The sequence below is a fragment of the Limtongia smithiae genome (genome assembly GCF_038497785.1).
Source record: "Limtongia smithiae strain NRRL Y-17922 unplaced genomic scaffold V1518scaffold_2, whole genome shotgun sequence".
Classification (NCBI taxonomy): Eukaryota; Fungi; Ascomycota; class Lipomycetes; order Lipomycetales; family Lipomycetaceae; genus Limtongia; species Limtongia smithiae.
In genome coordinates, this window is record NW_027117623.1 from 195226 (window position 1) to 211863 (window position 16638).

The window sequence follows — 16638 nt, forward strand, 5'->3', positions numbered from 1 at the left end:
TTTCTAGTTTACTTTTGTCTTAACTGTGTAACTTATTTCCTGTTTGGCTCTCGTTTCAGTAAAACTAAATTTCTGATTCTTCTCACTCTTTCCAGCATGATTTTCGCCTTTTCCATTTACATTGTACTTTATAGAAATACTATTGCTGTGGGACCATGACCGTCGTCGACCAGTTTGAGAAACGGAGCGGAATGATTCGGGAGCGTGCGGCTCTGGCGCTGAGGTCATGACAGCAACGTGCGTCGAAGCGAGCGCCACCGATCTGAAATTGATTTAAACTCCCAAACCCCACACGTGATGCTCGCGAACGTCAGTCTCCCTTCCTCACCCCCGCATATTGTAGGAATAACGTTCGATTTGCTTCTACCTTCGTTATTTTGATCTGCAGATGCCTATTTCCGAAGATCAAACTGCGGTCATGGCTGGCGAGTTCTCCAACGGCCTACAGAGCACGAATACCGTCAAATCTGGGGAAGCCGTACTGAATGAGGACGGCGCGCGATCTACCGTGATCCGGCGATCTACAAGCAGCGGCAGCGCGGCGCGTTCAAATATTCTGAGTCCTCACGTGCGACATCAAAGTTCCAGTGGACCAACGAGCCCAGAGGCTAGCAGGATCTTGCGCGGTGTGACTGCGAGACACCGCGGAAACCAACTTGGGCGTGTGGGCGGAGCGACGAAGGTCGGAGCAGTTGGAGGGAACGGGGCGGCATCGTTCGAGGAGATAGAGCGGATGGCCGTAGAGGAGGATCAAGTTAGGCGGCAACGACAAGAAGCAGCGGCGGCGCTGCGCAGTGTGAAATCGGCATCATTGGACAAGGATTGGCGTGGCAGAACTTCGATGTGGTCGTCGGTCGCGGAGGAAGTGAACAGCAGCGCAGTATGGGATGAGGGATATGATGATCACTATACCATGACATTGGGATCAAGATCTCCAGAGTCAGTGGCGAAGCCTGCGGCACCGCAGCTTCGCTTTGGACAAATCGGACAGGCATCGCGCGCTGAATCGCCAGGCTCGATGCGAAGCGAATCACCATCTCGGTCAGAGACCGTCACCTCCATATCCTCTGACTCGTACTTTGGTCGCAATGTACCCACCGCAGACGAGGAGCGACAGGAAATAAAACGATTGCACGATTTCGATAATGCGACCGGCATCTCATCGGATGATTACTTCGGGCGTACGCCGCCGGAACCGTCCACCTTTGAGACGGGCAATGCGCAGGATTATATTAATCACGCGAAGGACACGGCCTATAAAATAGCTCTGTCAGCGGATAGCCAGCTTATGAATGCTGCCGGCTATATTGGTAAACGCGCTGGTGAGATGTCGTCATCGTTTTGGAGAGGCGCAGGAGGAAGAAATGGTGGACGAGAGTAACTACTCGGTTCAAGTCACTAGTTAAGATCATACAAAATTTTATTGTTCTGTATGATACATTGGAAGGAGTTCCAATCAAGAAGTACTAGGAATATACGCAAGACCCGGCATACTGAGTAGCTTATCTGCAGCAAGGCGCTGTTCGCTCTCATACCGCAACAGGTTCTCCGTAATTTGGATTACCTCAGGCGGAACCTCTAGGAGTATCTCACTCAGCGGTACAGGTGGGTATTGTATAAACTTGATTGACGCAAATGACGGAAACTTCATCGCCTGTGGCCATGACGCAACGTCTGGTGTCCCAAGCACTCGAAAGATAGCGTTTGCAAGTAGCATATCTCCCGCTGAAAAATCTGCATCATATCCGTCTTGAAAAATTGGTGTCCCGTGCCATAACTCTGCAAGCACACATCCCCAGCTCCATAGATCTATCGACGAGTCATAGCATTTATATCCAAATAAAAGTTCCGGCGCGCGATACACACTCGTGCCAACTTCCGTCACTTTCGCACCGGCTGGCTCGAAAATTTCGTCCTCAGGTGTAACACTTCCAGCCTCTGGAGGTAAAAATGACGATGGTACCCATGCTGTACCAAAGTCGGTCAAATATGCTGGACCCCGCGGAGATGCGAGAAGTATATTCGACGGCTTGATGTCACGATGTATGATGCATTGCTGATGCAGAAACGCAATGGCAGAAGTGATCTCTCTAGCCACACTCCACTTCAGCCCATCCTCGGTGACATTTAATGCGCGTAGCTGCAACGGCAAAAATGGTAGGACGAGTACCAGATCTGCCTCGTCTTCGAAAGATGACAAAAGGTGCACAACGTTGTCGTGCCTAAGTATCTCCAGAAGTCTCCGTTCGCGGCTAGGTGAATGCGGTGCACGCTGCGTCGCAGGCGTTGAGATCTTAAGCGCAACCTCTGATCCTGCAACCATAGCCTTTACCGCCGGCGAGTTCGATCGTGCGTGGCATCGGTAGACATTTGAAAAGGCCCCTGAAGCATGGAATTTGATGTCGTAATAATTGTGGATCGAGTCCGTCATAATTGCGATACAACAGATATTTCAGACAGCAGGCACGGCGCTGTGGTCCATTGTGTATAAGCAGCCGGGGATTTCGGCTGTTGTGTCAAGTTGGGAATGCCGTCGTTATCTTGAGACTTCGTGTGATGCGCAAGTGCATGTGGTGAGGTTCTTGGATGACCGTTGGGAGAAGTGCGCCCCTAACCGGTACGAACAAACCTAGCGTGTTGATTTTTAGTCTCGATCCCAATAATTCTCGCCTCCTGTCAATCGAATAAAGTAAAACTCTACAATTTATTTGCTAATAGTCAGTCATGGCTATTAGCTTCTTAAAAAGTAACTAATAATTACAGAACGGTGTAATGCGGCAATGTAACGCAACGAGTCATCAGATTTAGTTGTCTGACTGCACTTCATCCGTCTGCAATAAACAGTCATCTCAACATAGAGCGTAATCCAAAACCGCAGTCAGTCAATATCCGTAAATCTTTAAATATCCAAATCCATGAGAAGCTCATCATCCAATTCATCCATGCCGTAATCGGACTCCTCGCTGAATTCAATATCACTGCCGTCCCTGATTTCTCCGCCTCGCGAAACGCCCACTTCCGAAATGCGAGTCTTCTCATCCGCGATCAGAGCCTCGGCTCGCTGTTGCTCCTGAATCTTGAGCAAATCGCCCATACTCCACACGCTGATTCCCTCTTGATCCTTTGGATTTGTTGGCTGCGCCATTGTCCGCAAGAACTTCTTAGCTGCTGCGATGGCCATATCGGTTGACAGGTTAATGTCAGAGTCCATAAGTGCTTGGTTGATCCACTTCGGTAGCTGATTTCGCTTCTTCGAAAACCGCTTGTCCGCAAGTACCATAATGCCGTAGTCATCTTTGCCTCGTAAAACGCGACCTAGGCATTGTGCGCCGTGCCGCATGGCGTCGAAAGACAGAAAATCGTTTTCGCGGATATGATAGTTTTCCCGCAAAAATTCTAGTCGTGCTTTCAAAATTCTGGATTCGGTGTATTGGAAAGGAACGCCAATCATAAGCACAGTGCGCCCGTACTGGTGGTCAAAATCAATACCTTCCGATACTTTTCCTCGAGCCACACAGAGTAGTGCGGCACCACGTCCATTGCCACATGCTGTACGGAAAGCTTCGAGAGCTAGACTTGTTTCCTGACTATCAGGGGTCTCCACGAGGATCAATTTGTATTTCCAAACTTCGTCCAAAATACCCATTGTCTGCCACATGCTGATGATGCTTTCCATATAGAGATAACTGGGAAAGAATACCACCAGTCCATCTGGCGTCAACCTCGAAAACTCAATAAAGAGATTACCGTAGTTCCGGACAACACTTGGATCATTGCGAATCTCAAAACGGGAGCTTATAGCAACTTGATCCGACCCGCGCGTCACAATCAACGGTAAGAACGATCGTCGCGTCAGTGTCATGGCATAAGACTCTTGCAAAACTGTTTCAAAGTTCAACATTTTCGGGTACATATCCAATGGAGAAATTGTTCCGCTTGTGATAATGACTGAACTGAATCTATCAAACACAGGTTTGATAGCTATGGACGCATCAAGGCATGTGAAGTGTAATATAGGATTCGGTACCGTGGCGGTATCGGACTCAAATGGCTCTAGGATCAGTCTGAATCCCTGCTCGTATGTTGATACAAGAGTGGCAAACATCGCGATTTCCTTTAAAGCCAAAAAATCATCGACCTGTGTTAATTCCAAAGTCCTGACTAACGAGGTGAGTCTTTCCGAGCAGAATCTATGAAATCAGTAATTTTCTTGACTCTGTTGTAGTATTAATGTTTTACCTCAAAGGCTTTCTTTCGATGAAAGTAAGCTCTTTCAAATGCTGCAAAAATGAAGTTGGTGTTTCGGATATGACGTGCCGAACTTGCATGCGGGTCTGTCGTGGTTAGTATAGAGAGCTTTGTACAAGCGCATGCAATCTCACCTTCAAGTACTCCACAAATCGCTTCAAAAATGCAACGAAATGTTCAGCACGTCGTATATTTCCAGGAACAGCTTCCTTGAGCAAATCATCCGGAAGCACTGGATTTGACATGAATACATCTTCCTCCCGTGCTTGGTCAGCATCGCGTAAACCCTCCACTAATTTCTGATATTCTTGTTGAAGTTTTTCCGAGTCGGACTCTTTCATTCTAAAGAATATATGTAAGCTGAATTACACATGTCTCAAAATAGCACCAGGAGACAGGCGTACTCGTCTATTTGCTTCGCTAAGTTGTTCACTCCACGACTTGCTCTTTGTAACGATCCATCCGTCAAATCTATACTCAGAGATTCGATGCATACGTTGTCTAGACATAGATTAGACAATGCTGTGCATACTTCTCGCCAGCAATGATGCATACCGATGTTATGAGCCTCGTCAAATATAATGATGCTATCCTTTGATAGTTCTTTAGACACTCGTTCTGCAATTTTCGGATCAAGAAGATAATGGAACGAATAAATGATGATATTGCAGAACGCCATCATTCGTCGAACTGTAAAATATGGGCACTGCCTATTCTGCTCGCAATGCTGCAATAACGAGTCAAACGTCCATACACCTTCGGGGATCAAATTGTGCGGCTCTAGTTCGTATAGATTCTTCATGGAAATCTGTTAGCCATTGTTCCCGGAATGTAGATGCAAAACATACGTCGTGGTACTCGCACACTGGCACATCCTCTCCTGCCCTTTTCCTCTCCATGACAAACGAGGAAGTTAAACTCCGGCATCTTTCATCGACCACACTTCCTTTTTTCTCTCGCTTCACTGTGGGATGTAAGCACAAATTCTTACGACTCGTAAGTCCGAGACCGCGAAATGGCTCCTTGACTCCCAATTCCTTCTCACGATATGCCATTAAATTCTTAAGCTCGGTCAAAGCCTTTTCAATCTCCGACATTGTTCGCGAGCAGTAGACAATTTTACGATGTTCAGGGTAAAACTGCTGAAGTTTAGCTGTTGATCTCGTCGAGTCGGTAAGGTGATCTAGCTGGTTACCATTTGATATGCAATTGTAAGAGACAGCAGCGATACGGTTTTCCCTGTACCTGACGGCATCTCCAGAATGCAGTTACCACCTGCATCTAACGATCGTTTCAAGTCGCACATATACGCATATTGCTCTGAGATCATTAGAAAACTATACTAGAAGAAATGCAGAGCGCATTTCGCTGACCTGGATAGATTCGCGGATACGGAAACAATACCGGTAGATCATCTATGAAAAATCTATGTCCATGAATATTACACATTTCAAAGTATAAGCGTCATACGAGGATGCTCACCTCATTGTATTCGTGGTATACTATATCGTTCTCGGCCAATGACTTGTTTCTATTTGCTGAGATCCGCGGGGTAAATAATAACGCGTTGGGAGTCGTCAAAGTCATCGCAAATGATGAATTTCATATTTCGATCACGTTCAGCCGACACCAACTGCGCGCAGAGCGACCGTCTACGATATGAGCAAACGAGAAAAACTGAAAGTGAAGAATCAGACGGGGAAGGGCGATCCAGCGTCTTTCAATGGGTATGAAGCCACATCAGCTCTGTCAACAGAGAGCACGCAATTTGACAGGCTAACCCAATGCGACAGAGGGAACAAGAAATCGGCGAAGCAACATAGCTTGCACCAACAGAACGAATACGCGTCTGCAACTATTATAGACCTCTCCATTATCACGGAACCACAGCTTCTAGTCATATTTAAAGGTTTGCAGAAGCGAGATCCGACGACGAAGGAAAAGGCTCTAGAAAGCCTCATAACATTTTTGGATGATCCCGACTCGGACACTGACGAAGAAGTTTTGGTGATTTGGGTAAGCTCATATAATGAAGGTATCTGTAGTCAACGGCTAACTGATTATAGACGCAATTTTACTCCATTGTTGCTTCAGACGTGTCTCGGCGACAGCGAATGCTAGCGCACAAAATACAGGGCCAACTATTTAGCAGATTCCAGCGACAGTCTGCCAGATATCTTAAAGATGTCATAGGCACTTGGATTGGCGGAATTTATGACAATGATAAAGTCGTTTCTCGTACTGCGGTCATGTCGTTCGAAAGCGTATTTACAGCACCGGAGAAACAAAAGCAAGTCTTCAACACGTTTCACTCGCAGCTACTCGATTACGTAAAGGCAGCACTGTCGACTAAACACGAGTACTCTGGGTCAGATGAGAAATATTTTAGTGAGACAGATATTGAGTTGAAAATCTCTCGCGAAATTGCAAGGGGAGTGTTGTTGTTTTCCTATCTTCTCGACAACGTCTCCCCAGAGTCAATACACGAGCTTCAATATGAATACGCTGCGATTATAGTTTCAAATGTTTTATGGAGGTCTCTAACAAGTAGCGATGCGTTTTTAAGTCGAGCTTGTCTCGCATTGGTCAAGCAGCTTTCGTATAATTACAGCGGTATGTATAGCATTCAATCTATACTTCCTGAAGCATACACTAACCTATGACAGCATGGGTGCAACTTCTTGTTCCATTCTTGGGACGCTATTTGATAGCAAACGGTCTTTATAGTCCTCCAGTTGGGAATTTGGTTGAATTTCTCGATTGTGTTGTGTCCGTTACACGACGTAAGTCGCCAGCTGCGTCATAGTTTGGAAGTTTTGCTAACAGAATACAGTGTACCCATCTTCGTGGAATGCGGAGGCAAATTCTGGCGAACCGTCCTTGCATCTGTTGCTTTCGTTCGCAGCTGAGGGCAGCCGACTTTCTGGACCCAAATACTGGCACGCCATTGAATTTCTTATTAAGTCTCTGCCGAGATCGGTTTTGGATATCGACAACTGTTCGCCTGCAACTCTGAACGAAGTTTCTGACGCCTTCATTTCGGGAATTCTTTCCGAAGGCCGACTAAATATTGATTCCGCTGTCGAAGCTTATTTGTCAGTGTTGACTTACTTCGCTACTGGTTCTGAAGTCTTGGAGGTCCAATTTGCAGCCGCGAAGAAGGCCGAAGATGTTTTGGAAACCTTCATCCTTGGAGATGGCGAGTTGGGCAAAAAAATTTGTACAGAGACAGTCGCTCGAATACTGACGTCGTATTTGCGGAACATAATTCCCGAAAACGAGGATATTGCACAAAATTTTTGGAACAAGGCTGTGTCTACCTTGTTGGCGGTTATTAGCGAAAGCGGTGACGAGTTAGTGCCGTATTCCGAAGATTCTCCAAAGGCAGTTTCTCGTTGGATTTCATTATCTAGGCGAATTGGTTCACTATCGGACGAGTTTATTGCTTCCATCCAGTTTTCGGATACATTGCATGAGATCATCCAAGCTGCTGTAACGATTATTGAAAGTCAGGCAGGAGCTGAAGTAGTCCCGGCCTATGGACTGGAGAGCATTATCAGCGAACTATTTGCATCAATTAAGCCGGACAACAATAATTTAGATATGCTTGATACCTTTGTGACCAGCACAATTCCAACTCTTATTTTGAGTACATCATCTTCGCAATTAATCAATATTTGGGCTGCATATGAGATCCGGACAGGCGATCCTGCTCATGCTAACAAGCAATGGAATTTGCTCGTGAAGAACATTTTGGAGTCAACATCGGCAGAGAAAGATCTCAATTTAATTAATCTGTTGCAAGCATCCGTAAAGGTTAAGAATGGTATCTCTCCTAATGAACGTCTGGAACAGTATGCCTCACATAAGGCGGACAGACTCTTCGACACAAGTAATAATGAGAGAGAACGCGATTGGCAGCTTATCTTGGAATGCTTAGTTGGTGCGGATGTTACTATTTCTATGTCTGTTTGTCTCGCTATTTTGAAATCGCTCTTCTCTGCATCTATGGAAGATTCCACCAGTGAAGCCATTTTCCTGAAGAACCTTGTCCTTTTTTCGAGGCGAAACTTGTCGGTTGTTGCTGCTTTTATCAAGACTAATGAAGGAAATCAATTGGTGTCTCGTATATGGCAGCTTGCAGGCACATCTGACGATACCAGCGGGTCAGCAAAGGCTATTCGACAGAAGCTCGAGAGTCAGTTGAATATACAGCAATCGGCCTCAGGATCAGGAAACTCTCTCTTTGACTCTCTTATTGGTGCACTGCTTCGTGATATTGAGAGCAATCCAGAAGTCAGTCGGGAATCTTTAATTGATCGAAGTGTTGGTCTATGGGAGAATGCAATTGGAGATGTTTGCAAGGTCATCGCGCCACAATTGTTATTCACCAGGCCAATGTGGGCTTCAGCAATCACTACGATGTTTGCGCACCCGGTACAACAATATCTAACGCTAAGCAATAACATCGGAGGCGCAATGTACTTTATCAAGATGAAATCCAATGACGGAGAGAGTGGTGATGAGGATGATGTGAAGTCCAACGCTGAAAATGCAGCCATGCGACTTTTTAGAATGGCTTCATATACCCTTGGAGTGCTCGCGAAAGTACACTTAATGCCGTTTCTCTCTCGCTCAGATCAGCTGGAAATTTTCTTGATGTTGCAACAAGTTTCTGAACTCGCTAAGGATTACATCAATGCACAGGGCGATCGTCAGTTAAGACCACTGTTTATGTCTGACGAAGGCGAAAATGGGAATGGTGCGGACGATTTATTAGCAATCACCGAGATGGCGAATCAACTATTGGAAGCAAGGTGCGGCGTCTCTTTCACTCTTGAACTGCTTGGCGCGGATACATTCAATCCGGAAGTGCCTGAACAATCTATGGATGGGATCAGTCCGGACGCGATATTCATGGCTGATTTTGTTCGGCTGATTGCAACACAGACGAGAGAGAGCAACACGAGAGGATTTTACTCGGCCAGAGTGTTGGAGATTTTGATATCTTACCTAGCAGAGGACCCCGCGTTTGATGCCAAGGCAGGCGATCGTTTCTTTGAAAAGCACAAGCTTAGAAGATGCAAGGACAATCTTTCAGTTACTGCTATCCTTGTCGGACTGTCAAAGTATAGCGGTGTTATGACTTCGACAGAGCGACTTAGAAATGAGCTGGCAAGCGATTTATTGGGTCTCAAAGCTACGACTATGACTTCCCAGGGCACGAGCAAAATCATCATTCTCAACGGCTTGGTGCACGGCCTCGAGGATCCCACTAGTATACCGTTTCCACGACAAAGAGCAATTTTACTATTGAAGCATTTGCTCGACGTTCTAATCAAATATCGAGCAATTGACTTCGCATTTCGCTCTGAAGCCACTAAACTATTGTTAGCGATCTTGCCAGTTGTCAAAGATTTATACGGTGAACATTGGAATCAGACTTTAAATGTTATATTGGCAAATTTAACTCTAGCGTCCGAGGACATGGAGAATAGCGCAGTCTTACCGATGCTGTATTATACTTATAAGCTCTTTGCGTTGTTTAAGAGTTATCAATATGTCAACGAAGATGTCGCAGATGCGTTAATGGAAGAATCTGAAAGTTCGGACCTGTTGATTCATATTCTCCTTGAGTCTTCCAATTTGCCGCACCGCTCACATTCCGGCTTACTCTGTGATACAGCTCTGTCTCGGCACCTTCTGGAAGTTCCACTTGACAAGTTTACAGATCCTATTGAAATTTTATCGATTATTTCAACAGGATCGGAGCCACTGCAGAAGACAATTCTTAAAATTGACTGCAAACTGATTCCTCTCAATCAAGAGTCATTAGCTGTCGAAGCCGCGCTGGATACTCACGGAGTACTCAATATTGAATTGCCGGGAGAATTATTATCATTGGTTGTGTCCGCACCAAGCGAACTCGAGGAAGACAACGATATTGATGACCTTTATTTTGCCGGCATAAGTACACCAATGAGAGCATATCTGTACTCGTGGAAATTAATTTTTACTTACTTCGAAAACGCGGTAAGTGTCGTTTTGAAAAAAGGTACTTTGACTGTTTATTAATTGTCGACTAACTTGTTCAAGCCATTTGCGCTCAAGTTGAAGTATATCGAAAGTCTTGAGGATGGTGCCTATACTGATACGTTATTGAATCTCATATCAATTGTTCTCTCTCTAGCCTCTGGAAAGTCAGTAGACATCTCGAAGTTTGACTTTTCTACGTTTGATGTCGACACGATGTTCGATGTCCCGCTCGTCGAGCTGCGGTACATTGCAGCGCATTTGTTGTATCAGTGTTTGCGCAATGTCCCAGCTATTGTTCGCAGATGGTGGTCGCAAATTCGCAATCGTCATTTGAATCTTACTGTGGAGAATTTTACCCAAAAGTTCCTCTCTCCAGTTCTTATAGATGCGGAGCTACAGTCGGTGCAGCAACGGCTGGCGGATTCGGACACATTTGCAGATGATGAGCATATGCGAGTGAAGGTCTTGCGGGCCACGCACCAAGTTACCGCGGCGTATACTATCGATGAAGAAACTATGGAGATGATTGTGCGACTTCCACATAACTTTCCGCTGCATGACGTGCAGGTCGATGGCGTCAAACGTGTTGGGGTTAGGGAGAAGCAGTGGCGCGCCTGGCTGTTAGCATCGCAACATGTCATCAGTTCGAAGAACGGAAATATTATCGATGCTCTGACACTGTTCCAACGTAACGTGAACTTGCATTTTGAAGGAGTTACAGAGTGCGCGATTTGCTACTCGATTCTTCATCAGGACAGATCGCTCCCTAACAAAAAATGTCAAACGTGCAAGAATAAGTTCCATGCAGGATGTTTATTCAAGGTTAGTTTTACATAGGCTTGTTTAACGTATCAGACTGCTAACGACTTTCATATTCTAGTGGTTTCAAAGCGCGAATTCGAGCACATGTCCTTTATGCAGGCAACCTTTCTCGTATAGCAGGTAGTTTGAGACGGCTATCTTAGCATGTCATGATAAGCTCCATAATATTATTATGAGTCTAAGAATCCTATGCCCACTGGCACTAAGTTACAATAGCATAATTAAAAGTAGTTATCAGAAACCTCGTGCCGATAGTTACGACGTCATAGTTCAGAGGCAAATGACGTGCTGCACGAAACACTCGGATCATTAGTAAGGTCGTCACTCTTACTAATATATCTCTTCGCCACGCGTCAGGGTCCTATAGTTTTGCAGGCCGCCGCATAAATAAGCCTTCTCGAGATTCGACGATAAAAAAACTAAATCTGTTTACCTATCATCACGTCATACAGCTTTTTTGGATGAACACACTTTCGACTCAACCTTCGGCAAACATATATTACTATTGTGGGAGTTTGTTCGAGGTCCGCCGCACGGATTGGTAATCGGAAACACGCCATCCTTTGGTCAACTCCGACTCGCAACGCTTCGACGAATTGATATAATACGCAGCTGTACCACAATCGGCCAGTCCGACATTGCGTCTCCAGACGTTATTGGTTCTACTTGCGTGTTATCCGTTCGAGATGGCTACCATTACCGAAACAACCACCAAGCCCTCGGCACTAGAGGCGTTCCTGAACTTCTATGAGGCGCCGGAGGATGGCTCGGTGCCGTACAACATCGTCTACGATGTTCCAGAAGGCACGCCTCTGCGCAATTACACCATGGACGTCCGCAAGGTCTCAATTGAGGACGCGCGTGGTCGGGAGGACGAGTTCTCGCTGGACAAGAACGGATTTGAGTTCGAGAAGCGTTATCATGCTTTCAATGACTGGTCTAACGACGAGGCTATCAAGGCTGAATACTATCCTGGCGTTATTGAGGCCGTCAAGGAGAAGACCGGCGCCTCAAAGGTGATCATTTTCGATCATACTATTCGCACAAAGGAGGGGTACAGGAACCCGGTTATGTTCGTGCACGTTGACCAGACGCCGAAGTCCGCTGAGGAGCGTGTGTACTTGCACTGCCCTGCAGAGGCCGACGTCTTGATTAAGAAGCGTTTTCAGATTATTAACTACTGGAAGCCGCTTACCGGCCCCGTGCAGGAGTTCCCTCTCGCGTTCGGTGACGCAAGTGACATGGAGGAGTCGGATATGATTTCAGTTGAGCATCGATACAAAGACCGCACCGGTGCCACGGGATCTGTGAAATTCAACCCAGGTCAACACTACTACTATCTCAGTGGCATGAACACGGATGAGGAGGTTTTCATTAAGTGCTACGACTCGCTTAACGGTGTCGCGAAGCGCACCCCGCACACGGCTTTTGAAGATCCGACTTCGCCGTCTAATGCTCTGCCAAGAGAGAGCATTGAAATCCGAACGCTTGTGTTTTACGACTAACCATTTATGATGGGTTTGGTCTTCTCGGTCGGAGCTGTTTTGTTCATACTTCATTTCTGTTATGATAATCATTGGAGAGAAGAGTGGAGATGTGCGTGGGAGCTGCTTTGGTGTTGGATCTTTCGCTTTTTGGGACACATTTTTGGAGTTCAAATAATAAATATTTAATTAAAAAGATATATACTAAAAATTGCACGTAGTGACACAATAATACTAAAACCATAACCAGATTATTACGCCTGTATGCGTTGCATATTTACAGAATGTGAGAAGGATTGTAGAATACTATGGCTTCCGCTTTTCAGCCTCTTCGAGATCACTGAATTTAACAGGAATGCCATCATCGGTTAGAAATCCAATTTGTTGCTTTTGCTCTTCTCCGAGGACCACTAGTTAAAACAGACGTTAGCCTATGACTTCATAGGTGTAAAGTGTGATCTTACATCGCTTGTATAGCAGCACACTGGACACCGCAAGTAGTGGAATTGACATCAAAATTAGCCGTATTCTAGTGTTGCATATGCAATTAGATTCCCAGTTACTGGATATTTGTTACCGTCTTATCGCATACCCAAGTGTCCGAGTGTCCCCAGTCTTACGTGACGTGAGAGGGTCCTGAGGTGTAGAACGTACGGAAGGTGCGACCCGTGCGAATGGTGGTTGTTGAGGACGGGAAAAGTGCCTCGGAAGTGACCGTTTGTTGTTCGCCATTCTGGCCTCTATGTAGACACAAAGCTCAGCCGTTTCTCTCTGCTGGCAGGTCGGTAGGTAATGGGACGCCTATGTATATAGCTTTGCGGCGAGCTGGGCTAAGTTTTAATTGCCCCAAGACTTGCTCCCAACCTCTAAAGTCTTCAATTGCTATTGCGACTTTAAGCAATAACATCGCAAATGTGTGCATTCCATGCTGGGGATGTGTCATAGAAGGAGATTCAAATGAAACAAGCAACGCCATAAGCAGTCCTTGCAACTAGGTCCATTATCTCATACACAGCACTTGACATTTAGATACTGTCTAGTAATTTAATAGCTAATACAACCAAGAAACCTGTCATTCCGCGCCCTCAGTCCTATGTCCTACGAAATAACCAATGCAGATGACCGAAAAAATTTATCGTCAACTATGTACAATAGAAAATAAACAAATGACAAGGTACCCAAACAAAAGAGAAATCCTGACATAGACCAAATCTAAAACTCACAGCCAACTATCATACAACCAGGAAGTCATACACAATCTTCACACATATCGAGCGGTAAGTGCTAGATCGCCAAAAGAGTCGATAAAATTCCGCGTTGGCCATAGTGGAAGTATCACTCTAGCATATCGGAGTCGCGGGCGATCAAAATACCTGAATGATGCATTGATTAATTAGCCTATGTTCCACAATTTGTATCTCCAAGCCACATGCGCGACTCTTCAGCAAACACCGCATACAATGAATGAGTAAAATAGAAGAAAACGCAAACCCAAATCCCATTTTGTTTCGTCCAATTAACCGTAGAATGATATAATATACAGTCGTAATCTGGCAATTTCGATGAACCGAAAAACGACAACCGATAAACTCCAAATCTAAAGACGCATTCAAGAGTACGAGAAAATACAGATACAGCGGGAATTCATGCGTATATGGCCAGAGAGGACAAGGAGAAGAGATCTTTCGATGAAAAGGAAAGGCCACTTACAGCACCATTAGAAATGAATAAACGGCTCTCTTCGCGCTTGACCCAAGCAATGATTGTGTCCATTCCTTGTGCTAGAATGGTCTTCGACGTCTGAGCACTGGCCACACAATATACCTCGAAGGAATGCGTCGCCCAGGCAAGAGCAATGGTACTTCCGCGGCTCACGTACAAAACTTTCAGATGCGTATGCTTCGTGTGTATAGCAGCATGCAATCGGCGGTAAAGACACATAAGTTCATGCTGCGACGCGCGATCCGGAAAGTGCGGTTCGAAGTTCGGCATGGTAAACTGCACGCTGGACCGAGATTTGTACAAGAAATGTTGAATAGCGGGAGCGCCAATGTCAGGTGTCCTATACCGTCCCAACTTGACCGCTGTGTCAATAGGAAGCATGCAATTGTCGTCGGTAAGATTCTCCAAAATATCTTCCTTTGCTTTCCGCAGCTCGTAGAAGGAGTCCCTGTTGGCACTTATGAGAACAAGTGCAACCTTTGGTCGGAAGAAAACAATATATGCATGCAGGAAACCTCGATTGTTGAATTTTGGTAAGCATATAGGAATCCAGTGTTCTCGTCCATCGTTAAAAGTGCCGTTATGGAAAAGCATAGAAAACAGAACCTGAAGATCTGCAGGATGTAAACTGTGCCGCTTGGGCCGAACGACGCTAACTAGACGGCCATCGGCGAGAATTAGGCCGTACAGCAAGGACGGTGTCCGAGCTTTTAGAAGCGACACGTTGATGCGATCGCGAACGCTATTTCGTAGCCGAAGACATTCGATAGAAGCAAGTAGAATCGACGGAGACCCAAAAGCCATCTCTTTGGCAAGAGCACGAAGAAAGGTCTCCGCGCCGTCCAGAAGATTTCTTAAGTCAAAGTTTGTTCGTCCCTTGAAGACCTTTAGAATCTGCGCCTTTGTAAGTGCCGAAAGAATCTGGGTATGCAAAGCGTCGAGCTGATTTCTTAATTGGCCCTCGGTCTCTCCAAGCTTGCTCACAGCAACAAGAATCAACGGATCTTCCACGGTGACAGCAAACGAAGTCGTACCAGCTGTAAAAAACTTCAACTGATCCGAAGTTGTATCAGTAGCGAAATCCTCCCCTGACTGCTCAAAGCCAGCAACGAGAGCTTGGATGATACCCATATGAGCAGATATCAAGTTATCCGAACCATGTAATGAAAAAATTGGCTTTCCGGCATATGAAAGAACAAAATACTGCTTTCTCTGAGACAGAAAGACATCCACTTCATCCACGTCTCGATTTGTGTTTTCATCTCCAATATTGTAATCATCGAATACCGTTATTGAGTCATCGTCAACATCAGTTTCGATAAATGCATTGCTGAAGGTGGGAGTGTACGGCCGGCCAAACGGATCATGGTCATGCAAAATCTTTCCAAGTATGATTTTGACATCTGGTGCCGCATTCTTCTTCCCCAGCTGTGGTTGCTGTGAATCTGCACCGGGGCTTGCAACCGCTGAAGATACAGACGACGCAGGCGACGACGCAAGGGTAGATGAAGTTGCTGGAGCTCCAGTACTAGTGGAACTGATCGAAGTGGAGACTGAGGACACACCAGATACACTTGGTAGGGCTGAATATGATGACAATGCAGTCGTGGCCTTCGATTGCAGCCGAATTGGAAATAGCTTGGTGAGGTCGACCAAGTCGGGAGATAGTTGCGCATGTTGCAGCGACGACTCTGTGTCTGCCATCGAGCTTTGAGATTCTTCAATTGTCTCTGGCGAAAGGATATAATCCTCCATAAGAGAGAGGGAGGAGGGACCTACTGTAACCGGAGGATCGGTGGCACCGGTTATAGCAAGCTGTCGCTGGTCATCTACCGAGGATGGAGGCATGGTGACCGACGGAGGCGGTTCGGCAGCCATAGGTGTCGGTCGTCGGCGAGCATTCCAACTCAAGCCAAGGTCGTTGAACGATGCAGAATGGTGAGCACGACGGTGATGGCGGCGAATAATAGAAGCGGTTGAGAAACTGGCGCAATATGATCACGACTTCGTGGATAAGAGGCGCAAGCCTTGAAGTTGTCCCTGCCTGCCGTGCACGACGGCGACTGCGAGAAAACGGCGCTCCAGGTCAACGAGACCGCCGCCGGTCCTAGATCCGCGCGCCGTGCACGTAGTTTTTATCATTAAATCCCTTAACCTGAGACTGATCCGAACCCGAGTGAACCGAGCTCAACTCCTCATCCACAGTCTTCCGAATCACGGGGGTTAATTTATAGATCGATCGACCTGATCCTGCTTCACTTCCGTAGATGGGCATCACGACAACTGCTCTGCCTGTGATCTATGGGGGGACCTTGCGGGGGCAAGA

General features: G+C 46.1%; 6 protein-coding genes across 6 annotated transcripts; 3 read left to right on the top strand and 3 right to left on the bottom strand.

The window, feature by feature from the left end:
- The first annotated feature begins 302 nt into the window (after window positions 1–302).
- On the top strand, window positions 303–1642 carry V1518DRAFT_411440 (uncharacterized protein). Its single transcript, XM_066902848.1, has one exon. It carries the CDS (start codon window positions 389–391, stop codon window positions 1379–1381), a length of 993 nt encoding a protein of 330 aa, XP_066761081.1. The 5' UTR covers window positions 303–388; the 3' UTR covers window positions 1382–1642.
- On the bottom strand, window positions 1403–2586 carry V1518DRAFT_411441 (kinase-like domain-containing protein). Its single transcript, XM_066902849.1, has one exon. It carries the CDS (start codon window positions 2429–2431, stop codon window positions 1457–1459), a length of 975 nt encoding a protein of 324 aa, XP_066761082.1. The 5' UTR covers window positions 2432–2586; the 3' UTR covers window positions 1403–1456.
- A 99-nt stretch (window positions 2587–2685) lies between these two features.
- V1518DRAFT_411444 (uncharacterized protein) lies at window positions 2686–5988 on the bottom strand. Its single transcript, XM_066902850.1, has 9 exons — window positions 5731–5988; window positions 5622–5674; window positions 5444–5568; window positions 5097–5387; window positions 4804–5044; window positions 4653–4749; window positions 4383–4590; window positions 4240–4334; window positions 2686–4190 (listed from the first exon to the last, which is right to left on the bottom strand). Exons 1-9 carry the CDS (start codon window positions 5733–5735, stop codon window positions 2900–2902), a joined length of 2406 nt encoding a protein of 801 aa, XP_066761083.1. The 5' UTR covers window positions 5736–5988; the 3' UTR covers window positions 2686–2899.
- On the top strand, window positions 5908–11388 carry V1518DRAFT_447605 (uncharacterized protein; the record flags this gene model as incomplete). Its single annotated transcript, XM_066906483.1, has 7 exons — window positions 5908–5975; window positions 6042–6264; window positions 6315–6861; window positions 6915–7031; window positions 7082–10281; window positions 10345–11106; window positions 11165–11388. The coding sequence occupies 7 exons, from the start codon at window positions 5908–5910 to the stop codon at window positions 11228–11230; spliced, it is 4983 nt and encodes a 1660-aa protein (XP_066761084.1). The 3' UTR covers window positions 11231–11388.
- Window positions 11389–11511: 123 nt separating this feature from the next.
- V1518DRAFT_150055 (uncharacterized protein) lies at window positions 11512–12938 on the top strand. The gene has a single exon (XM_066900777.1). It carries the CDS (start codon window positions 11793–11795, stop codon window positions 12609–12611), a length of 819 nt encoding a protein of 272 aa, XP_066761085.1. The 5' UTR covers window positions 11512–11792; the 3' UTR covers window positions 12612–12938.
- A 604-nt stretch (window positions 12939–13542) lies between these two features.
- Window positions 13543–16455, bottom strand: V1518DRAFT_411454 (trafficking protein Mon1-domain-containing protein). The gene is made up of 2 exons (XM_066902851.1): window positions 14301–16455; window positions 13543–13963 (listed from the first exon to the last, which is right to left on the bottom strand). The coding sequence occupies exons 1-2, from the start codon at window positions 16188–16190 to the stop codon at window positions 13955–13957; spliced, it is 1899 nt and encodes a 632-aa protein (XP_066761086.1). The 5' UTR covers window positions 16191–16455; the 3' UTR covers window positions 13543–13954.
- Between the last annotated feature and the right edge of the window lie 183 nt (window positions 16456–16638).